General features: G+C 47.9%; 1 protein-coding gene across 3 annotated transcripts in view; it reads left to right on the top strand.

The window, feature by feature from the left end:
• Positions 1-20,942, top strand: part of LOC127585660 (epidermal growth factor receptor kinase substrate 8-like protein 1) — a 72,704-nt gene extending 51,762 nt beyond the window's left edge. For all 3 annotated transcript variants that reach the window (XM_052043294.1, XM_052043295.1, XM_052043296.1), the window contains 8 exons: positions 1,481-1,625; positions 3,450-3,490; positions 4,007-4,103; positions 6,097-6,237; positions 8,113-8,236; positions 15,183-15,363; positions 17,493-17,625; positions 18,694-20,942. In XM_052043294.1, the coding sequence (XP_051899254.1) occupies positions 1,481-1,625; positions 3,450-3,490; positions 4,007-4,103; positions 6,097-6,237; positions 8,113-8,236; positions 15,183-15,363; positions 17,493-17,625; positions 18,694-18,780 (949 nt within the window). In that variant the 3' untranslated portion in view covers positions 18,781-20,942. The remainder of the gene's footprint in view (positions 1-1,480; positions 1,626-3,449; positions 3,491-4,006; positions 4,104-6,096; positions 6,238-8,112; positions 8,237-15,182; positions 15,364-17,492; positions 17,626-18,693) is intronic.
• Positions 20,943-24,348: the final 3,406 nt, after the last annotated feature.

The following is a 24,348-nucleotide window of genomic DNA, read 5'->3' as shown; positions in this document are numbered from 1 at the left end:
GCTGAAGTACTTTGATGATTGAGTTCAGTTTTACTTCTTTTATGGCCCCTCTCTTGCTGGGCCATCCAGGGGACATTTTGAGTCAACCATATTGGATGTGGAGTCACATAAAGCCCAGACTTGGGTAAGGATGGGGGATTTGCTGATGGCTATTGTGATGGGTGTTTATGACAATCCATCAGTTTCCTGTTCATCTTTACTAAAACTAATCAGATTATTGATGTGAGTTTAAATTCCACAGTTGCTGTGGTAGGTTTTGAACTCAATTAGAATAAGGTTTATTATCACTGACATACATCGTGAAATTTAGATAGATGGATAACGAGGTGGTGGTTATGGACCGTTCAGAAATCTGATTGCAGAGGGGAAGAAGCTGTTCCTGAGTTGTTGAGTGTGGGTCTTCAGGCTCCTGTACCCACTCCCTGATGGTAGTAATGAGAAGAGGGCATGTCCTGGATGGCGAGGGTCCTTGGTGACAGATGTCACCTTCTTGAGGCATCACCTCTTGAAGATGTCCTCAGTGGTGGGGAGGGTTGTACCCATGATGGAGCTGGCTGAGTCTACAACCCTCTGCAGCCTCTTGCGATCCTGTGCATTGGAGCCTCCATACCAGGCAGTGATGCACCCAGTCAGAATGCTCTCCACCTTACATCTGCAGAAGTTTGCAAGTGTCTTTGGTGACGTACCAAATCTCCTCATTCCTAAAACAGTAGAGCCGCTGGAGTGCCTTCTTCATGAGTGCATCAATGTGTTGGGCCCAGGATAGATCCTCTGAGATGTTGGGGCCCAGGAACTTGAAACTCAAATCTCTAGATCGTTAGTCCAGACCTCAGGATTAATTGTCTAGTAATTTAACTACTGTGTCATCTCCGTACCCTGCTGGGGTGGAACCAGAGGGCAGTGATCTCAGCAGTAATGGAACCAGAGGGGAGAGGAACAGGTAATTGTCAGAGTTGTAAGCAGGTTCAACAGGAACTTCCAAAGGGAAAAGGGAGAAGGGGACAGATAGGAGAGCAGTTTCAAAGAGCGGACCGAATCGTTAGCCCATCAAACCTTGCCGCCTGTGGTACAACCTTTCCTCAGGGGTCAGGATTCCTTGATGCAGACCCTCCCGTGGGTCTAGGTGCCCCTAGGAATGCAGACATCAAGGGAAAGCTCAGGACAGCGACCAGACCTCCTCACCCGATGACATCTGCCTGAATGTGGCATCGGCAGCAGTTCCAACCTCTCGGGCACAAGCTGATGGCCAGCTCGTTCTTCCCTCACTTACACACTCTGCCGGAGCAGGGGGCAGGATTTCCATTCCCAGTAGAACACAACGGACATTGGAGGGAACTCAAGCCCAAAGTACCTGCTGCTGCCTTCCTAGGGAAGAGAAGGTTGGGCTTTCTGCACCTCCTGGGCTTGGTGTGGTTCTGCCCCACTCCTTATGCACTGTCCACCGTGTGGCGCTGATCGCACCATCTGTTTCCTGCTGCAGGTTGGAATGGCCTCCCGATCACTGGGGTAGTCCCTACAACATCCAGTTCAGGTCAGGCTGGATCCCCGATGACATCGACCCCAACGGAGTCCCGTGGGAGGATCCTGTGGAGCTACAGCACAAGCACGAGTTTCTCCGGATGCAGGTAAGGAATAGGGCGGCAGTTCCTACTGGGGTCCCTCAGGAGGTCCTGGCCTCTGATCCCTGGAGGAGGTGGGAGGGGCTGCTGGTTTCTCTGCCAGGATGGGCTGAGGTTGGACAGCAGAGAAGGCTGCCAGAACTTCAGATGTGGCCTCACCCGAGGCCTCTTCTACTCTCGAGATCCCAAGGCATAGTTCCGTCTCTATGCCATTGACCACCATCAGGTCATCTCCTGTTGGAGACTTCATCCCTGCCTGGTGTGTCTCGGTAAACACAAGGTCATCAAGCACTCTCGCTGCCCTCCTATGTCCACTCACCCCCATCGGCTCCCAGTAACACACCACCTCCACCTGAAAATTATCATCCCCATCCCCAGATCTCCCTCTGGTCTCCCCTTTCCCACCTCCCCCAGCCTTTCCTCTCTGCGCCAGAGTCCTACCCACCGATAAAGTCCTTTGGCACACCAAGTCCACGCTGACCACCAGGTACCCACTGTGTCTCCTTCCGCCAGTGTAGGCCCAGTGATCTGACTGGACTTGCTCTGCACTGCCCCAGTACTGATCATCTCCGAGTTATTACCCTGCTGTCAGCGGCCTCGAGCTCTGCGTTCCCCCCTCTGAGCTCCTCCACCCTCTCTCCTCCTCAAACCCAACCTCTTTGTCCAAACCTTCATGGGGTCATAAAGCACAAAATCAGGCCCTTCAGCCCATCGAGTCTACACTGACCACCAAGCACCCATTCGCACTGATTCGATTTTATTCTCCCCACATTCCCATCAGCTCCCCCCAGACTTCACCCCTCATGAGTGTGAACGGGCGCTTGGTGGCCTGCATGGACTTGGGCTCACCTGTCTTAACGTGACATCATCAAATGCTGTTTAATTATGCTCAAGAGAGATGGCCTTGTCCATTTGGCTTGGTTATATAAATGCAAGTTGATGTTTTTGTTGTAAATATATTTGGCGACTGAGAGTTCCCATTCCATTAATTCCCTCTGGGTGGCGGTACTGAGTCACTTATGCTCCCTCCAAGCTCAGCGCTGCCACCTGGAGGAGTGAGTGGTAGTGCAGCGCCATTACATTATTGGAACAAGATATACAGAGACTTCTCCACAATAACCAGCAGTCAGACTACAGTGGGTAATATTATTACAAGGAGGGTGCTATCCATCAGAATTTAAAACTAGATACTGAAGACATCAGAAATAAAAAAAGTCCTGGAAATACTGAACCAGTCAGGCAGCATCTGTGGAGAGAGAAGTAGATCTAATGTTTTAGGTCAGTGAAGGAGAGGGTGATTCCTGAAATGTGGGGGCGTAGGTATCAGGAAAAAATAAACAGACTAGACCCCTTTCTCTTGAGGATGACCCACCCGCAGAATATCCTGACGACCTTTGACGAAGCAAAAAATGAGGAGCTTTCATCTCCTGTCAAAGCCCAGAGGTGTTTTTAAATATCTGAAATCCTGTAAATAATTAAACAAAAATAGAGAGTAAATAAATTAAAGCATCAAATGATTTAAAATCATGTAAAATCAGTAATAGAAGTCACTGGACTGATCTTTTACCTGCGACTCTCCAGGTTGGACAACCACGTTTAAGTGATTGGGGTCCAGTTCCTTCCCTTGGTTTGGAGGTTCTGGCTGAGGATTCCCAGCCAATCAGGCTCCAAATGGAGCAGAGAGCATCTAAAACTCTTGGACTTACGAGGACTCTGGTCCTGTCTTGTTTGGGAGCAGCAGAACATCAGAGGTTCCCTGAAATTGTCAGCCATAGTCACCTTGAATCATACGTTGACCTGCATCTGACTGACTTGTCTCTTCTCTTCCAGCAATCTGGCCCTCAGACAGTCCCCATTAAACAGACCAATGGGTAAGTACCATTCCAGACCAGTACATCAGCCAGCAACACCCAATGGGCTCCCTCTCTTAGGTGGTTTAGTGGTCCATTATTCAACTCCTTTCTGGAACAGTGGGAGACACCAGCCTAAGTATAACTTCAATCTCCTGCAGAACCTATTTCCCTCACTCCCTAGGTGTTGAGTGACTCCTATCTCCTAGTATCTCCACATGCTTCAGAATCCATTGACCCTCCCCAGATGTTCTCCCCTATCTCCTGATATCCTCCACATCCTCCAGAACCCACTGACTCTGGGGACTGCCACTCCAGTGAGGAGATTGACATCCATAAAGAGTCTCCCGTTGCTTCAGGTTTCACACCATTATGTCACAGCCCACGACTCAGGAAGGTGAAGTGTGCTGAGTACCCCTGGCACACACAACTCACCACACACTTCAGAATGGAACTGCCCGATGACCACCACCCCTCCCTTGACGTCAGACGAATTCCTCACATGCCTGCCGGTAACAGCCAATCTCATTCCCTCAGGAATCACGAGGATCCAGTGAAGAAGAGGAGGTGCAGCTATGACTTTGTGGCTCGAAACAGCAGTGAACTCTCGGTGTTAAGTGGGGAAGTGGTGGAGGTGAGTCCCCTCACTGTTCCCTTCAGCTGGCTTAGAGGAGGAAAAGAGGTCATTCTGCCCCTTGGGGTCTGACCAGCCATTCAACAAGATTGTACTAGTCAGCAGTTCAACCCCAGCTCCTCGCCCTAACCCAACCGGAGTTTATTGACTGATGGGAGTGGGGTGGGGCAGAGGTTCTGCTGCCCTGAACCCTTCACATGAAGGACTGCTTCTTAACTTTACTGCTGATGGTCTGGCTCTGACGCTAGGACTGTGAGCCACACTTTGGTGATTCCTTCCCTCACTGCACCCTAGTTTTACTTATCCCTGGGTGTCGCTGACAAGTTGGACATTTCCTTCCCACTGAAAGGTAGGAAGCTGTGGGGTGACCCTGCTTAAAGTTGTGAGGGGGGATGGGGGTGTGGAAAGGATAGAGGGGGGGGTGGTCTAGAACTCGGGCAGAGGGATAAAGGGAGAGGGGAGAAACTTAGAGGGCCTGAGGGGCAAGTTTTCCCACACGGGGGTGGTGATTGGATGGAATGAGCTGTCAGAGGAGGGGCAGGGGCAGATACAACATTAAGGTGTTTGGCCAGGTACTGGGATAGGAAAGGTGTGGAGGGATACGGGCCTACTTTAAGCAAATGGGATTAGCAGTCAGCACAGACAAGATGGGCTGAAGGGCATGTTCCTGCCCTGTAGGGTCTGATGATTCTGTGATGGCCCGTCCCTATCTCCCCCCTTGCTGGACCATTAGCCTCAATAGTCTGACAGGTGAGGTCATGGGGGTTGTGGGTGAGGGAGGTTTGCACAGGACAGCCTGGGTCAGGTTGAGATGGTGCAGGGCCTCACTGCAGAGTGCGCAAGGATCTTTCCTCATGGGAACGGTCAACTGGAGGAACAGGTCCCAGGAATCTGGTCCAAGAATTCCAGGGTGGTGTTCTGGCATTGTAGAGGGAGGGGCAGTACTGAGGGATGGTCACACTGTGGGCGGGGTACTGAGGAAGGTGCTGTCTGTGTCACAAGATGATTGTAAATGTGTGGGGAGTTGTCCCCAGGGTTCTGGTTAACATTTATTTGGTAGGTTACAGTGGCAGCTAATAATCCAGGTTCCCAAGTTCCAACCAACAGAACTTAAATTTGGATTAACAATTTGAATTTTGAAAAGAAATCCTAGGCAGTTTTAGCAAAGATGTTCATGAACCTGCTGGATTGTGTTTGAAAACTCCACTGGGTTCACTCAGCGATTTGGGGAAGGAAGTCTGCTGTCCTGACCTGGTCTGGTCTAGATCTGACTCCAGACACAGTGTGCCAGAAGTGTCCTTTAGAAAGGCCTTGTTAGCCATGATGTTCAGAGGAAATTGGGATGGACAACTGCTGCTCCTTGCCAGCGATGGCCAGATCCTGAAGAACACACAAATGCTGGAGAAACTCAGCAGGTGAGGCAGCGTCTGTGGGGGGAATGGACAGTCAGTGTTTTGGGTCAAGACCCTTCATCTGGACTGGTTCTGATGAAGGGTCTCAACCCAGAATGTCAACTATCTGTTCCCCCCCACAGGTACTGCCTGACCTGCTGAGTTCCTCCCAGTACTTTGTGTTGCTCCAGATTCCAGCATCTGCAGTCTTGTGTCTCCAGATCCCCAGCATTGAATGAATTAGTCAAAGCTGAAACAGATAATCTGGTTGTCAGCGCACTTTTGTTTGGGGAACTTGCTGTGCACAGATCAGCTGCCTTCTTCCTGGCTACACATCAGACTGTAAAGTGCCATGTGATGTTCTCAGTGGGAATGCAAGGTTTTCTTACCTTCTGGAGTTACTGGAATCAGTTGCAGTGGAGGTCGCCAGGTCTGACAGAAGGCCCAACAGCCTCCCTTGTTCCAGCAATGGTTGGGATCGGGTTCATTCACCTCCCCACTAACTGTGGCCAATTCACCATCTGCAGACAACCAGTTATTTGGCCATTGACTACAGGAGCTGACTGCAGTATCTCACCGTGTCTGACATGTGCCCTCTCCAGGTGTTGGACGACTCCAAGCGGTGGTGGAAGGTGATGAACCAGAGTGGCCAGATCGGATACATCCCCTTCAACATCCTGGAGCCTCTCCCCATGCAAGATGTCGTAGATAACTCCAGCCTGTATGCACAGGTAGTTCCCAAGGTAACCCACACCACACTGACCAACCCCAGCCTATGTCCTACTCGTGAGAAACAGTGGATGACAAATAGTTTCTTGGTGCCTGTTCCTGGAATTCTGGTATTGGAATTGGTTTATTGTTGGTACATGCACCGAGATACAGAGAAAGGTTTTGCTTACGTGCCATCCAGACAGATCATTCTGTACACAAGTACATTGGGGTAGTACAAAAGAAAACAGAATGTAGTGTCACAGTTACAGAGAAAGTACAGTGCTGGCAGACAGATAAAGTGTAAGGGTCACAATGAGGTAGATTAGATCAAGAGTTCACCTTTAGCGTATGAGAGGTCTGTTCAAGAGTCTGACAACAGTGGGGTAGAATCTGTCCTTGAGCCTGGTGGAACATGGTTTTAAGCTTCTGTATCTTCTGCTTGATGGTAGAAAGAGGGAATGACCAGGGTGGGAGGGGTCCCTGATTATGTCAACTGCTTTCAAGGCAGCGGGAAGCGTAGACAGAGTCAATGGTGGGGAGGGGAGTCCATGGAGACTGAGCCCATGGAAGTTTTTGTGATGGACTGCACTGTGTTCCTAACCTTCACCTGGCTCGATCTGTGTTCTTAAATCTTTATTCTTCGCCACATTTCCTCAGTAAATATCCTGTTACAGTTCTGCCTTACACAAGAAAATGTGAGCAGGAGGAGGCCACTCAGCCCCTCATGCCTGCCCCACCACTCAATGTGATCATGGCTGATCTGCCCCAGGCCTTAACTATTCCTTAGTGCCAGTTCCCCAATCTTTCACAAAACTATCCACTCCACTTTAACTACTTGTGGTGATCCAGCCTCCACAATGTTGTAGGGAAAAGAAATCCAGAGAGTCACCACCTTCTGTGAGAAGTTGTTTCTATGTACCTCAGTTTTAAACAGCTGCCCTCTCATCTTGGAACAATGACCCTCCAGAACATCCAGCAGTGCAGTGCAAAATCCTTCTTGCTGCTTTGCAGAAGAGCAGGGAAGATCACCCCATTGTCCTGACCAATGAACCATTTCTCAACCAAAGGAGTCCACGAGCCACTTTGCTCTCTATGGGATCCTGCTGTGCCCACATGGCTTCTGACAGACGTCACAAAAGTGGTTTTGACAGTTAGAAATGTGGCCCTCGCTTTCTTTCCCTCGAGAGCACAGTGGGGAAGTGGGCCATGCTCCAAGGTGGGGAGCGAAGCCTGGGATTCAGCTGCCCTTCTTTGGTTAGGGAATTGTAGTTTTAAGTTTCTAAGAATTTTGCAATGGAAGGAACCAGGACATCAGGCTTTACTTGGAGTGGCACAGCGGGAAGAGCCGCTGCCTCACAGCTCCAGTGACCCAGGTTTGATCCTGACCTTGGGCGCTGTCTGTGTGGAGTTTGCACGTTCTCCCTGTGAATGCATTTCCCCCAGGTACTCCAGTTTCCTCCCGCATCCCAAAGACGTGCAGGTCAGTGGGTTAATTGGCCACTGAAAACTGCCCCCATTGTGTGGGTGAGTTGGGGGAAAATCTGAGGGAGTTGACGGGAATGTGGGGAGAATAGAATGGGATTGATCAATGGGCAGAAGATACAAAAGCTGAAAAGCATGTTCCACCAGGCTCAAGAACAGCTTCTATCCCACTGTTATCAAGCTCCTGAATGGACCTCTCAAACGCTGAAGGTGAACTCTTGATCTAATCTACCTTGATACAGCCCTTGCACTTTATCTATCTACTGGCACTGCACTCTCTGCAACTGTAACATTATATTCTGCATTCTGTTTTCCTTTGTACTTGTGTATGGAATGATCTGTCTGGCTGGTTGGTTGGTAGGTACAGACTTGATGGGCCCGTTTCCCTGCTGGACAAGGCTGTGAATGTACTTTGTGTTTTACAGGAGGGTCGACAGAAGGCCAAGGGCACCCCCCCGCCGACACCCCAGAAGAAGATGATGCTGCCACCCATCAACACCCCAACGTCCTGGGACCCTGATGCCCTCGGGGTGACACAGAAGGAGAAAGGTGAGTGTGACCCCCCCCTCCCCCCCAGGGTGAAGGTCTAGGACTGAGCATTGGGGTCTTTCTGCCCCCAGCACTGAGCAACACCTCTGGTAAATAATGTGTCCTACTGCATTGGTTGGAGTGAACATTATCCAACACGCCACTGTCACTGTGTAATGGACCATACTCTCACATGTGCACACATGTAAACACAGACATGCACAAACATGTACATACAAACATGCACAAACACAAACATACACAAGAACAGACACACCCACTCACACACCTCTACCATAGCAGCATCTATATACACACTGATGTACACACCCATTTTAATGCACACTAGTCACAATAAGTGTAATGTCAGAAACCAGCCAATGGTCCTCCCCATCGCTCAGTGTTGTGCAGTGTGGAGGAACAGAGGGACCTTGCAAGGTCATGTCCACAGATCCTTCAAGGTAGCAAGAGGTGAGGTGGTTAACAAGACATTGAAGATGCTTTCCTGTATTAGGAAAGGTACAGAATATAAGAACTGGGAGGTTATGAGGAACTGTATTAAAGGCTAATGAAACCACTGCTCAAGTACTGTGTACAGTTCTGGACACCTCAGGAAAGACGAGTGCACTGAAGAGGGTGCAGGAGGTTTATGATCATGTTGCCAGGACTGGAAAGTTGCAGCTCTGAGGGAAGTTGTGTTTGGAACAAGGGAAATAGAACAGTACAGTACAGCACAGGAAAAGGCCCTTCAGCCCACAATGTTGTGCTGAACCAATTACATTAGTAATAAAATGTCCAACTAAATTAATCCCTTCTGCCTACACGAAGTGTATGCCTACCATTTCCCTCACATTCATGTGCCCAAGAGCTTCTTGAATGCCCCTATTGTATCTGCCTCTACCACCATCCCTGGCAGCACATTTCAGGCACCCACCACTGAAGAGAACTTGCCCCACACATCCTTTGAATTTACCCTCTCTCACCTTAAATGCATGTCCTCTGGTATTAGACATTTCAATCCTGGGGAAGATACCAGCTGTCCACTCAATCTATGCATCTCATCATCTTTAAAACCTCTATCAGGTCAGCCACTCCAGAGAAAGCAACCCAAGTTTATCCAACCTCTTCTCATAGCCCATGCCCTCTAATCCAGGCAGCATCCTGGTGAACCTATTCTGCACCCTCTCCAAAGCCTCTACATCCTTCCTGTAATGGGGCGACCAGAACTGAATGCAATACTCCAGATGTGGAGTAACTAAGATTTTAAAAAGCTGCAACATAGCTTCCTGACTCTTGAACTCAGTGCCTCGACTAATAAAGGCAAGCATGCCATATGCCTTCTTTGCCACCCTATCAACCTGTGTAGCTACTGTCAGGGAGCTATGAACTTGGACCCCAAGATCCCTCAGTTCATCAACATTGTTGTCATTAACAGTGTACTGTCTCTTTGCATCTGATCTCCCAAGGTGCAACACTTCACATTTGGCCGGGTTGAACTCCATCTGCCATTTCTCTGCCCATATCTGCAACTGATCTGTATCCTGCTGTATCTTTTGTCAGTCTTCTGTGCTATCCACCAATCTTCATATCATCTGCAAACTGGCTAACCCACCCATCTACATTTTCATCCAGGTCATTTATATACGTGACAAACAGCAGAGGTCCCAGTACAGACCCGAGGAACACCACTAGTCACAGACCTCCAACTAGAATAAGTCCCATTGACCACTCCCATCTTCCATGGGCAAGCCAATTCTGAATCCAAACGGCCAATTCACCGTGGATCCCATGCATCTTAATCTTCTGGGTGAGCCTCCCAGGAAGGACCTCGTCAAACACCTTACTGAAATCCATGTAGACAACATCCACTGCTCTACCTTCATCAACCACCCTCGTCAAAGAACTCAATCACATTAGTAATGCACGACTTGCCCTGCACAAAGCCACACTGACTGTCCCTAATTAGGCTAGTTTTCCAAATGCTCATAAATCCTATCCCAAAGAATCCTCTCCAGTAACTTCCCCACCACTGATGTGAGACTCACCAGGAATATCCGTTTCCTTTTTTGAATAAAGGAAGGACATTAGCTACTCGCCAGTCCTCCAGGACCTCACCTGTGGCTAGAGGGGACACGAAGATGTTGGTCAAGGCCCCAGCAATCTCATCTCTTGCCTCTCACAATAACCTGGGGTATATCCCTTCAGGTCCCGGGGACTTATCCATCTGAATGTTCTTTAAGAGACCCAACACTACCTCCTCCTTTATCTCAAAGTGCCCTAGCATATTAGCATGCTCCTGATCTCCCTATCCTCATCATTTTCCTTGGTAAATACTGATATAAAGTACTCATTAAGGACCTCACCCACATCCTCCGCTTCCAAGGGGATGTTCCCTCCTTTATCCTTGAGTGGTCCTACCCTCTCCCTCGTCATCCTCTTATTCTTGAGGAATGTATAGAATGCCTTGGGATTTTCTTCAATCCTACTTGCCAAGGACATTTCATGGCCCCTCCTGGCTTTCCTAATTCCTTTCTTGAATTCATTTCTGGCTTCTTTATAATCCTCAAGTGCTTTGTTTGATCCCAGCTTTGCATAACTTCCTTTTTACTTCTTTACTAAATTCACCACCTCTTGACATCCAAGGTTCCCTTATCCTGTCATCCTTGTCCTTCCTTCTTGCTGGAACATTCCTGTCCTGTATTCTGTGCAGTTGGCCTTTAAACACCCTCCACACGCCAGATGTGGACTTGCCCAAAAACAGCTGTTCCAATTAACTCTCCCTAGTTCCTGCATAATGCTCTCATAATTTCCCCAGCTCCAATTTAATATTCTCCTACAAGGTCCATACTTATCCTTATCTATAGCTATCTTAACTTAAGGAGCTGTGGTCACTGTTCCCTAACTGTTCTCCCACTGAAAGGTCAGCCACCTGGCCAGGCTCGTTACCCAACACCAGGTCCAGTACGGCCCCTCCTCTCGTTGGACTATCTACATAATGATTTAAGAAACCCTCCTGGATGCACCCAACAAATTCTGCCCATCTAAACCTCTTACAGTTTATATTGGGGAAGTTGAAGTCCCCCACGACAACAACCCTATCAGTTTTACACCTTTCCCTAATCTGCCTCCATATCTGTTCCTCAATGTCCCGGTCACTGTTGGAGGGTCTGTAGTATAATCCCATCAGAGTGAGTGCACCTTTCTGATTTTTGAGTTCTACCCATACAGACTCAGTGGACAAGCCTCCATTGTGTCCCCTCCGAGTGCAGCTGTGATATTGTCCTCGATCAGTAGTGCAACTCCCCCCCCCGCCCCCCATCTTTTCTAAAACATCAAAACCCTGGAACATTAAGCATCCATTCCTGTCCTTCTCTGAACCAAGTCTCTGTAATGGTCACCACATCATAGTTCCATGTACTGATCCATTCTCTAGGTTAATCACCCTACCCACAATACTCCCAGCATTTAAGTACAAACACTTCAAATTGTCCATCCCTTTGTGTCTATTACTTTGCTCCTGCCTGTATTTACTGGCCCTGACATGTCCCTTCCTCTCAATCTCTCCACTTTCTGACCCAGTGCTCTGGTTCCCATCCCCCTGCCAAACTAGTTTAAATCCTCCTGAGTGGCACCAGCAAACCTCCCAGCCAAGATATTGCTTCCCCTCCAGTTGAGGTGCAACCTGTCCCTCTTGTACAGGTCACCCCTGCTCCAGAAGAGGTTCCAATGATCCAAGAACCTGAAACTCTTCCCCCTGCACCAGTTCCTCAGCCACTCAGTCATCTGTTCTGTCATCCTATTCTTGCCCTGATTAGCACATGGCACCGGGTGTAATCCAGAGATTATTATCTTGGAGGTCCTGCTCTTCAGCATCTTTCCTAACTCCCTATACTCACTGCACAGGACCTCTTCCCCCTTTCTACTCATGTCATTGGTGCCAATGTGCACCACGACCTCTGGCTGCTCACCCTCCCCCTTGAGGATATTCTGCAGCTGCTCTGAAACATCCTTGACCCTAGCACCTGGGAGGCAACACACCATCCTGGTATCTCTTTCAGAGACAGAATCTCCTGTCTGCCCCCCTAATTATCGAGTCTCCTATCACTATTGCTTTGCCTGACATTACCCTCCCCTGCTGAGCTACAGAGCCAGCCACAGTGCCGCTGCACCCTGATAGGTCATTCCCCCCCCCACAGCAGTATCCAGAAGGGTAGACTTGTTGCTGAGGGGTATGGCCACAGGGGAAACCTGCACTGACTACTTACTCCCCTCACTTCTCCTGGTGGTCATTCATCTATCTGAAGCCTGTACCCTGGGTGTGACCACCTCAGTAGAAATCACATCTGTGATGGTTTTCAGCTTCCCAGATGGTCTGGATTACATCCAGCTCCATTTCCTTAACTTAGTCAGTCAGGAGCTGCAGCTGGTGCACTTCCTGCAGATGTAGTCACCAGGGAGATGGTGAGGTTCCCTGACATCCCACATCTTACAGGAGGAGCATTCCACTGCCCTAACTGCCTTCCTGCCTACAGTGAATCAAGGACTAAGGATTTACAGACAACAAAATAAATACCTTACCTGTTCTTACCTGGGCCTTCTTACTGAAACCTTTTTTAAAAGAGCTGCTCACGCTCCCCTCATCAAGGTCACTTACTCAGCATCTTCTCACCAAAGCCTCAGTCCCCACTCTAACACTGACCACTGCAACAATGGCCATTCTGCTTAATCCTAGCTTCTTTTTATTGGCTGCTGCTGATTAGCCAATTATTACTGACAATATACAAGTGTGCCTCTTTAAGGGTCCTGCTCACTGAAGAACACCAAGCACATAGATTCTCTGCTTTTGAAAACTCCTGCCTCTCGTTCTGAGTCCCAGCTCCCACTCACTGAAAATGAGGGGCAACAACTGAAGCGCAGAAAATTACGGGGGCCCAGATACAGTAAATAGGAAGGATCTATTTCTCTTTCCGGAGAAGTTATCGATCAAGGCAGAGGTTTAGAGTGAAATTCATAAAAACAGATCTAAAATAAAACAGAAAATGCTGGAAATACTCAGCAGGTCAGGCAGCATCTGTGGAGAGAGACAGCCACCATGTTTCAGGGTTAGATCTGTTTCTCTCTCCACAGTTGCTGCCTGACCTGCTGAGTACTTCCAGCATTTTCAGAGATTTAGAGTAATTGGTGGAGGGGTTAAAAGGAAGATTGGGAAAAATGTCTTCATCCAGAGTTTGGCAGGAGTCGAGAACTCGCTGCCTGAAAAGACAGTGAAAGGCTAGGACCCTGACTGCATTTACACAGGACTTGGATGTGTACTTGAAGAGCTGGAAACTGGGATTAGCCTGGGTGGTTCTTTTTTGACCGGCACAGACATGATGGGCCAAATGGCCTCCTGTTATAAATTTTCTATGATTTTCGTGAAGTAATGAGTGGAGTACCCCAGGGGTTGATTGCTGGCCCCCAACTGTTCACTGTTTACGTTAATGACCCAGAGGCGGTGGGGGGGGGGAGGGGGGAATGTAAGGTTTCCAAGTTTGCTGATGATATGAAAATAGGTGGAAGGGCGTGTTGTGATTCTGCAGATAGATAGTGAGATTGGGTAAAAACCTGACAAATGGGAGTTTATGTGGGGAGGTTTGAGATCATGCCCTTTGGTAAGAGGGAATCACAAGGCGGATTATTATCTAAATGGAGAGAGACTGCAAGTAAATTGGTCAACTGGTAAATTGATTTATTATCGTCACTTGTACCGAGGTACAGTGAAAAACTTGTCCTGCATAATGTTCATACAGATTATTTCATTACACAGTGCATTGAGGTAGTACAGTGTAAAAAACAGAATACAGAATAAAGTGTTACAGCTACAGAGAAAGTGCAGTGCAGGTGGACAATGAAGTGCAAGGCCATAATGAGGTATATTGTGAGGTCAAGAGTCCATCTTATCGTACTAGGGAACCATTCAATAGTCTTACAACAGCGGGATAGAAGCTGTCCTTGAGCCTGGTGGTACGTGCTTTCAGGCTTTTGTATCTTCTGCCTGATTGGGGGGGTGGGGGGAGAAGAGAGAATGTCTGGAGTGGGTAGGGTCTTTGATTATGTTGGCTGCTTTACCAAGGTAGCGAGAAGTGTGGACAGAGTCCTAGGGATCGAGGTGTTCTAGTGCATGAGTCACAAAGTTAACAGGCAAGTCCAACAAGTAGTTAAGAAGGCAAATGGTTTGCTGTCCTGCATTGCAGAGGGGTTGGAGTTTAAGAATAGGGAGGTTTTCAAAGATACAGTAACATTGGAGACAGTCCCAAGGTGATTCAGCAGGGTAATTCCTGGGATGAGAGGGCTGTCCTATCAAGAGAGGAGAGACAGTGTTCCTTGGAGTTTAGAAGAATGAGGGGTGACCTTATTCAAACATACAAGATCCTAAGATGGATGACAGGGAAGATGCTGAGATGTTTTCACCAGTGGGAGAGTCACAAACAAAGGGTCGGTCATTTAAAACTGAGGTGTGTCGGAAATTCTTCTCACAGAGGGAGGTGAATCTCTGGAATTCTCTGCCCCCAAGGGTGGTGGAGGCCAAATCACTGGATATTTGGTAAGTGGAGGTGGATCAATGTTTGAAAGATCGAGGACTTGAGAGTGGGAAATTAGTACGGGTGGAGTTGAGGGGGCTGGTAGCCCTATCCTGCACTTATCACATGATAACAGGAGGATGCTGAACATTGGCCAAAGTGGATGGGTGGTTGTACAGGTCAGGGTTTCCACAGTCCCACAGTGCAGCACTGAGAGAGTTCGGTGGTCATATGGAGAACGTGCCCACCTGGCATGAAAGGCTAGAGTCTACATGAGCATCTGTTGGAGGCAGCCTATCAGGAGGACCCACTGGTTGTGTCAGGGACCAGGCCTCCCTTCTTCTGCAGGATAGCTAGCATGCACCGTCGGAGATGGTCGTAACCCACACTGTGCGTTATTTCCTCAGAGCGTAATTCCCAGATTAACATAATGAACGAGGAGCTGCTGTTGAGAATAGCAAATGGGCGGACAGCACAACCCAAGACCTTCCATGTACAGAAGACGCTGGACACCTCTGTACCCCTGGATTACAGTTCCTCCCCAAGTGAAGTCAGGACTTGGTTGGAGGCCAAGGGTTTTAACCAAATGTAAGTAGCATCAGAGGCGAGTAGTTGGTGCCCAATGCACCAGGATTTCTCCAGGGATGAAAACCTTCTCTCCAGAACACTCTTACCCAGGATATTAATTCGTGAATAGATTCAAGCAATCACTGTGAACAAAAAGGTTTGCCTCAAATCAAGAAACTTCCATTGGGTAATAAAGGGGTCTGGAAGGATTGACATGTTAAGCAGCCAATAGTGAGAATAAAGGGGTGGGGCAGTTGGTGACACCTGGTCATGTGATGAAGCCTGCTTGGATCTGTTGGCAACTCTGCAGGAGGAAGGTCATGGAACCCAGGGCTAACCAAGGGGGAGAATCTATACCCAGGTCTTCCGCTGCAGCCTTGGTAACTGCACCTAGCACGGTGGTACAGAAGGTAGGGCTGCTGCTTCACAGCCCCAGTGACCTGGGTTCAATCCTGACCTTGGGCACTGTCTGTGTGGAGTTTGCACGTTCTCGCTGTGGTTGTGGTTCCCCCGGGTGCTTCGCTTTCCTCCCTCATCTCGAAGATGAGCTGGTAGGATAATTGTCCGCTGTAAATTACCCCTGGTGTGGGCGAGGGGCAAGAACCAATCAAAGGGGCAGTGATAATCCTGAGAGCGAGGATCATGCAGGGCTACAGGGAAGTCGGGGGGTGAATGGGAATACTTTGATCTGGCATGGACCAATGGGCCAAATGGACTGGTGTGAGAACCCTGGGCTCTAAGTCCTCCAGTGTCACAACAGCCACTGTGAAGGCCATGCCACCCACTCCAGTTAGTGCTGTTGGCTGTCACTGAACCAATGGGGACCTCGCTGATCCACCCCAGTCTCACTGACCTTGGAAAGAACTCTGCAATCCCATCCCTGCCCTTTGAGGGGTAGTTTGTACTGCAGAGGGCTGGGGTGGGGCTTGTCATAAACATCATACAGTGAAGGAAGATGGCCATTCAGCCCATCTGCTCCATGCTGGTGTTTATGCCCCATGAGAGCCTCTGCTCATCTTCTCCCGATGACCCTCCATCCCATTCTCCTGTTTCCCTGGCTCCCTGCGAGAGCCACTGCCACATTCTCACTGATCTGTGGGGAAAGGCATTTCTTCTGAACTGCCGGCCAGATTTATTGACCATCTCATAGTTACACCCTTGCCTGCAAGAGGAGGCATTTTTAGATCTGTTGTTGAACCCTCTTTAATATGAACAAACTTTATCGTTGTTTCTCAGGCGGAAGCCAGTCACTTCCATCCTTCTTGACAGGAGTTATCTCCCAGTTCTGGTGTCACCCTGTGAGCTCCACACCCAATGCCTCCAGAACCTGGGATTCCACTGCAGAGAGCCAAGTTCAAATCCCCACCATGGCAGCTGTGGAACTTAAGTTCAGTTAGTGATCTAGAATTTGGAAAAAATGACAACTAACAATGACAGAAAAGATGACCAAACCATCATAAATCCCCACCTGGTTCACTGATGTTCTTCAGGAGAGGACATCTGCCATCCTTAACCAGTCTGACTTTTATCCATCTACACCAATCCCCCTTCCCAACACTTGCTCCGTAGTCCTCCATGCCTTGGATATTCAAGTGCTCATCCAGATGCATCTCAAGTGCATCACCCCTTCAAGGCTGCCACCCCCACCTGGTCTGGCACAAATGTAACTCCAGACCCACCCAATGACACCTGACTGCCCTGTAATAATGGCCCAGCATATCATCAGGGATGGACCCACACACCATCCGCGTGGTCTGGACACTAGGCTTAGACCCTGATTCCTGTGTCCCTCAGGGGAATGTACCAGGGAGGGTCTTGTCCCAGTGAAGAGTCATCATCCTGAAGCGTCGACTTGATTTGTTCCTCCACTCCTGCTGCCTGATCAGCCGTGTCCCCAGCAATCTCTGTCTTTATTTCAGATTTCCAGCAACTATGGTATTTCAGCTTTTTGTTGCCTTTTATGATCCAGGTACAAGATGGAGATTCTAACTGGGGAAGTCGGGGGTGGAGGGGGTATAGAGGACATGGGAACTGTCCAGTCAGTGGCCACCCCACCATAGTGTTACTTGGGTCAAGGTGCACAGTGTGGGGGAGAGCGGAGAGCTTCAGCAGACATGTTAGGAGGTTAATGACCACCTTTCTCTCCGCAGGACGGTGAAGTCACTCGGGATCCTGACCGGAGCTCAGCTTTTCTCACTTCAGAAGGAAGAGTTGAGATCAGTGAGTCCAGAAGAAGGGGCCAGGGTCTACAGTCAGATCATGGTTCACAGGTCACTGCTTGAGGTAAACTCGTCCTCTGGTTAGTCAAACACTATAAGGAAGTGCACGTTGTAGCAAAAGCTGCCAGAAGTAACAGAGATGGTTAGAATAAAGGAATTCATGCCTGTGTTTGCAAATGATGGAAGAAGTCATTGGTCAGGATCTCCCACACTGGGAAACCATTGGTCCATAATGGGGAGCAAAAACTCAAACTAATTTTTGCCTCCAAGCTCCCCCTCCCAACCCCAGCTCATGGCCATCCCCATCGCAACAGGGACACCATGGCTGGGATGGGGTCTGAGCCCTGGCCCCTAATTCTAGCCCCTTCCCCTTGTTTGGAGAAGGCAGCAGACATCCAAAGAACTTCCAGACCTGGAGAGTAACATTAGGACCCGTGCCCCTTCTCTGGTTCGAGTCAAGTCTCTGCCTCTTGGGGAGTTACAGCAAGGGTCTGCTGGAACGGGCAAACCTTGTCAGTCCCCAGAGGAACTAATAATGCTCCTTCACCCATTGAAGTTAAACATCTTTCAGTTCGACTGGAAGGTGGGCAAGAGTTTACTGGCCTTCTCATTAAGGGTGCTGAGGTCCTGCACCCAAAGGTGCTGCCACACTGCTGGTTGGTCTGCCCTGAGAGAACGAGGGGAAAATGTTCTCCGTCCGTTGCTCACTTTGGAATTGGCAGAGCTGGTCTCCATTGTGCTGAAGGATTCAGTTGTACGAGTGCAAAAGGACTCAAAGGGATGGGCCATTCAGCCCCTTGAGCTCTGCTGTTCAATAACTTCATAGTGGATCCTGTACTCCAAGTGTGTGGGGTAAAATGTTCTAAAGGTTCACCGCCCCTCCAAGAGAAGAAATTCCTCCTCATTTCTGCCTCAAGAGATTGTGATCCTGGTTCTAGATACCCCCACCAGGGAAAACACTGTCTCACCATCCACCCCCTCACAGCCCCTCTGTTCCAATAAGATCTCTTAGTCTTCTAAACACCCATAAGTATACGCCTAAGCTGCTCTTTATCTTTCTTTATCTAACTAGTCAACTTCTCGAAGGTTTTTCCAATTCTGATAAATGGCCCTGTTGACAAATCTCTTACAGGAAAATCGGAGTATAACAGAGTTGGAAGCCATTATGGAGAAACAGAAGAAAAAAGTGGATTCTGAAATAAAAATGTCCACTTTGTGAGGAGAGGACAACAGAGACTTTATTTCTTCAGGCAACTCTTTGGACACCACAAGTAGGCATGCAAAAGTGCCATATTAGTACTATAGGCTCCATATTACCCGGAGAGATTGTACATAGGATGTAGAATGACTTCCAGTTCCATATTTATCGTCTTTGATAAGAAAAAGCCATTTTAGGGATGAAGTTGTACAGATTTGAAATTGACGTCATTGCAAGTAGAAGATGGCCACCTCTCTATTGCAACGAAAGGTTGAAGATCTGGGGCGTGGGGAAGGTGGACCCAGTCAGCAGTTTTGAACAAAAGGAACTAATATTTCTCACAAGCTTTCCTTTGGGGTTGGACCACTTCATCCTCATTGTCCTATGAGAGCTCATAAATATCCAAATGGAGACCTTAGACCCACTGGAGGGTTGACAAAGAGAGAAGATAGGGAGGTATGTGCGGCAACTTTTCAAAGAATGGCAAGGAGGAAACCAGGGGAATAATTTATGGGCCATTGTAACAGCTTTTTGATAAGGTTTGGATATTTTCTTCAGTTAGTTACATGGATACTTGCATGCTGCCTGTATACACAACGGCTCTGTTAGTCTTGCCCAAAGCTTTGAAGCAAGGTAGGGTTGATGTGGGTTTCTGCTGATTCCTGTTGTAAACAACCAAAGTCTTTCCAACCAAGGGGAACAGGACTGTGCATGGTTGTGAGGAAGGGCTGTTCACAGGAGCACAGACTGCCTCCGCCCCGTTACCATTACATATGCTCAGGTTGTGGGTAGGTGAGAAATGTCTCCCTACAAAAGTGACCAGTTTTTACTCTCATGCAGGCCCAGAGAACTAACCCCTGTGCCGAGCTTGGGGCTGTGTGTGTGCAGTCCTGTCAGTAGTTAAGTTTCGCCTTCCATGTCTCCCCTGACGATGAAGCCCGTCACTTCTCCAGTGCATCAGTGTGAGCACCCCTCGCCCACCAACCCCCGCCCCTCCCTTCGCATTTTGTCTGGCGTATGGCAAGGCGACATGAATCGCCTGCCCCTTGCAATCCTTTAGCCACAGTGATCCGCATCGTCAAGGAGTTGATGAGGTGGTGTTAGGAAACGATGGTCTCTGGTCCAAGCAGCAATGATATCCCCGACTGCTTGACACCAAGGAGTTAAGTCGGATATGGACAGATGTTCCTGGTCAGCACTGTGGGCCCATCACCACGTAACCTGTTGGTATCCTGGACTCACCAAAAGTGAACCATAAAAAATGGGGGAGAGGGTCATCTCACAATGGATACCAATTACACCTCCATGGAAGTGGGGAGTGGTCAACCAGTAGGTTGTCCTCCAGCAGACCCTCCCGCTCCTCGCCTTTGGCAGAGGCTCACTGGGGCTTCCAACCCTCCCCACTGACTGCAGGGAGGGCACAAGGACCACACATCCAGGCGTGGGATCTGTCCCGAAGGACGGATGTGAGCATTCACAGCACTAGAGAAGGCACGGACAGAGTTAGGTGGAAACGTGGGAATTTAGGGATGGAAAGGGAGACGAAATCAGATCTAATCATACTGCTGAATGGGGCAGGTAGGAGGCGGCCACATTCTTCTCCAGCTCCTGTGTTACTGAGATATTTTATTTTCCATATTTATTAATAAGCTCACAATTAGAACATTAGAATGCAGTGGTGATAGTCACTTGCTGTAAGATGAAGTCTCTTTGCTTGCTGCTTTATGACATGGCTTTGACCCTTCACCACTGAAGCCCAGGGTCACCCTGAGTGACGATGAACAGATCGCCATTAGTTTATCCAAATGCTGCTATTTATGTTTTCACTTTAGAATTAGTAAAGTCGTTCTGGGCAATGTGCACCCTTCTGTGTAATGTCAATAAACCTCCAGCCATCAAAGTGTGCTGCCTTTAGTTTTACATCACTCTAATGGATATCCTGTCATTCATTTGCTTTCCTTCTCTGGGCAATGAAACAATATTGTAGTAATGTATATAAAATATCCAGTTATATATATTGTGTAAAACTGAATGCATATGGATGTTCTCCTCCGAGCCAGCAGGAGTAACGGGTCTTATCTTCTGACAGCGTCTTGTTCTTTGGCAGATGGCATTTTGGTTGATCTCTGTAAGATTTGCATTTGCAGACATGTGCATTCAACAGGCTTGAAGAAAATTAATAAATAAACCTCCTGAAGGACAGAACTTGGTCTCCACCCTTTTATATGTTAAGATATTACAAGCATTGGAGCAAAATTCAACTCTCTGGCCCACCCCCAATCTGTTGTTCACATTCCACATGGAGCCCACTCCGTCCTCAGTATCCGCTGATTTCTATCCAAGAATCCGTGGACTCAAGAGGTCAGATCCAGTACCCAATTTAATTTTATTCCCTAAAAAACTGCATCCACATTCATGTATACATCGAGGGACTAATCATTGTCTGTATAAACATGGTAATGAGTTTCCAGACCACTTATGTTAAGTGGCTCCCCACACCACACAGTTCTTATAAAGAATGTTTTTCACTTATACCTTGTGATTTCAAAACCAATCGCTGATTCAATGGAAGTAGTTTGTTAGCTGATATAATTTCCTTTTAGGTGTCTAAATGTTTGTTAACACTGTTAGAACATTATAGGGTATATTCATGTTTGTTGGGGGGGGGTATATGGAGTACAAAGGAGAGTGGTATCCACATTCTTTATTCACCACAGGAGGTCTGTGCTCCCATCCCTCATGGAAAGTGAGGGTTAAGTGCAGTAACAAACACTGGAGGAACTCAGCGGGTTGAGCAGCATCTGTGGGGGGAGAAGAATTTTCAATGTCTCGGGCCAGAACCTTGCACCAGGATTAAGTGTAGATCTTTGTTCAAGGGGAACCCAATGGACCCTGTGGGGGAATCAGAGGTGAGCAGGAGGTGGTCATTGGTTTGGAAGAAGAACCTAAATGGAGTTGGCGAGTTGGGGGCAAGAGGATCCCAGAGAACAGGTGTGAAGCAGTTGTGGAGTGAAACAAACAGATGAAATGTATTGTCTCCGGATTATGGTCTGTGAGTGAACGGAGCTGAAGTCATTAACACACCGTTCCCTTCCCTGCTCTTCCACGGTGGAAGCTAACCAGTTCATAGTGGAATGCAGGTTCAAGTTCCATCTGTGGTAGCTGGGCAAATGAATTCAAATAATTCTACAATTTTAAGAGCTAATATTGTCAAGGCTTCTAGTTCCCACAGGGAGGGAAGATTTCTGTGATTATGTAGCCCGGCTTATATGAGACTCCATAGAGTCATCGAGCAATACAGCACGGATACAGGCCCTTTGGCCCAAGCAGTCCATGCCCACCACAGTGCCCACCCAGCTAGTCCCAATTTCCTGCGTTCAGCCGATATCCCTCCAAGTCCCGCCTCTCCATGTACCTATCCAAGTGCTTCTTAAATGACACTGTTGTACCTGCCTCACCCACTCCCTCTGGCAGCTTGTTCCATATACTCACCACCCTCTGTGTGAAAAAGTTGCCCCTCAGGTACCTTTTAAATCTTTCCCCTCTCACCCTAAACCTATGACCACTGGTTTTGGACTCCCCTACCCTGGGGAAAAGACTGTTACTGTCCACCTTATCTATGCTTCTCATAATCTTAAACACATTTATAAGGTTGCCCCTCATTCTCCTACGTTCCAAGGAATAAAGACCCAGCCTGGCCAACCTCTCCCTATGACTCAGGCCCTAGAGTCCTGGCAACATCCTCATAAATCTTTTCTGCACTTTTTCCAGTTTAACCACATCTTTCCTGTAACAGGGGACCAAAACTGTACACAGTGCTCCAAGTGAGGCCTCACCAATGACTTATACAACTGCAGCTGTTCTTTATGCAACTGATTAATCTTCCTCACAAAAGCTATAGCCGTAACAGAATGAAAAATAACACACTAATGGCAGACTCCTAACTGAAGTGGCCCAGCCGGCCGTCTCCTAGCTCAAAGGCGGTTGGCGATGGGCATTAAATGTAGCTTTGCTGGTAACACCCACAAAGCCGTTTCTGTCCGTGTGGCTACTTCACAAACATAGTCAACCATTAAACCTCGCACATCCAAGCACTTAGATTGCATTTGCTCATCTGTTAGGTCACTTGTCCCACGTGGCTCAGTTTTGGAGCCAAAATCACAACAACACGTTTATCCTGCTTTTATAAGACTCTTGACCGGACCTCTCATACACTAAAAATGAACTCTTGATCTCTCAATCTACCTCGTCGTGACCCTTGCACCTTATTGTCTGCCTGCACTGCACTTTCTCTGGAACTGTAGCACTTTATTCTGCATTCCGTTGCTGCCTTGCTTTTCTACTACCTCAATGTACTGTATGAATGATAAGTATGGAATGATCTGTCTGGTTGCCACGCAAAGTTTTTCACTGTATCTTGGTACACGTGACAATAATAAACCAATTACCAGCACGGTCCATGTGATCACTAATGTAGCCAAAACTTTACACAATCCCCAGGGGTGTTGGACTCTCTATTGCCCCATATGTACTCATTGAGCCTGCCGTCTGACAGTGAGGTTGTGTTCCTACATTGTCTTGTGGCTTTGTTTTGAGCAGGTGACGTTTCACCCAAATGATTGTTTGCTCTAAGAAATATCTCTATCCAAGAACCAAAGGCCTCCGATGTTTTATCAGAGTTTTGAATTGGTTGTAATTTGATAGTTGCAAGGTTATACTCAACATTCCCTTACACTAGCATCTAATTCTCTTCCCTTAGAGTCTAAACTTAAATCCCATTGTTTCAGCAACTTAATATATTCAATAACTTTGCTACTTTAGACAGCTTTGATTATTTTCCCCTCATCTGGCCTTATTGCCAGTTCAGAGTGAGAGATCTAAGTGCAGTAATCTGCAGCGTAAGAATTACATGCCAGAGACACAGAGCTCTAAAAGGTATGTCTGGTTTATTCATGGTAATTCTTCGACTATGCACACGTGCACAATACACACATGATCAAATACATCACACGTGACGTTACACTTATTTACATTTACAGAGATAAAATAAGTTTAAAGTTGCAGGGAAAAGGGGTCAGTGTAAACTCAAGGAACAGCACCACATCGTTCATTCCTTGGTTGCGGGTCATCTTGTCACTGCCACAGAGCTGGAGAGTTTGCTGACTTTGGGCACCACAGCGAAAGGTGTTGTCCAACCCCTCTACAGTTTGTCCGACACACCATGTCATTCGAGTTTGTTGAAACCTACCTCCACATGATCCTTCAGTTGTGCAGTTGATTGGCTTATACTTGGCTTAATTTGTGTGAGGCAGTATACAGACTGCTTTGCCTGTTGTTTATGTAGGTGTGTTTGTGATCATACCAAGCACATTCTTCCAATCCACTTTAATTCTTTGAGCCAATCTTTTCCAAGTCTACATGTGTGGTCAGATACTATTGCACATGAGCTGGGTTTGCAATGTCTCACCAGAATATACCTTCGAATTCATTGTACTTTCCATCAGTGGTACCTTGCTGAATATCCTTATGTATTTCTCTCTCATTCCAGCCTTCCCAATACAACTCTCGAGTTCAACATCATCAGGTAAT

This window comes from Pristis pectinata, chromosome 33 (genome assembly GCF_009764475.1).
Source record: "Pristis pectinata isolate sPriPec2 chromosome 33, sPriPec2.1.pri, whole genome shotgun sequence".
Taxonomy (NCBI): domain Eukaryota; kingdom Metazoa; phylum Chordata; class Chondrichthyes; order Rhinopristiformes; family Pristidae; genus Pristis; species Pristis pectinata.
This window is presented reverse-complemented; position numbering and strand designations above follow the sequence as displayed.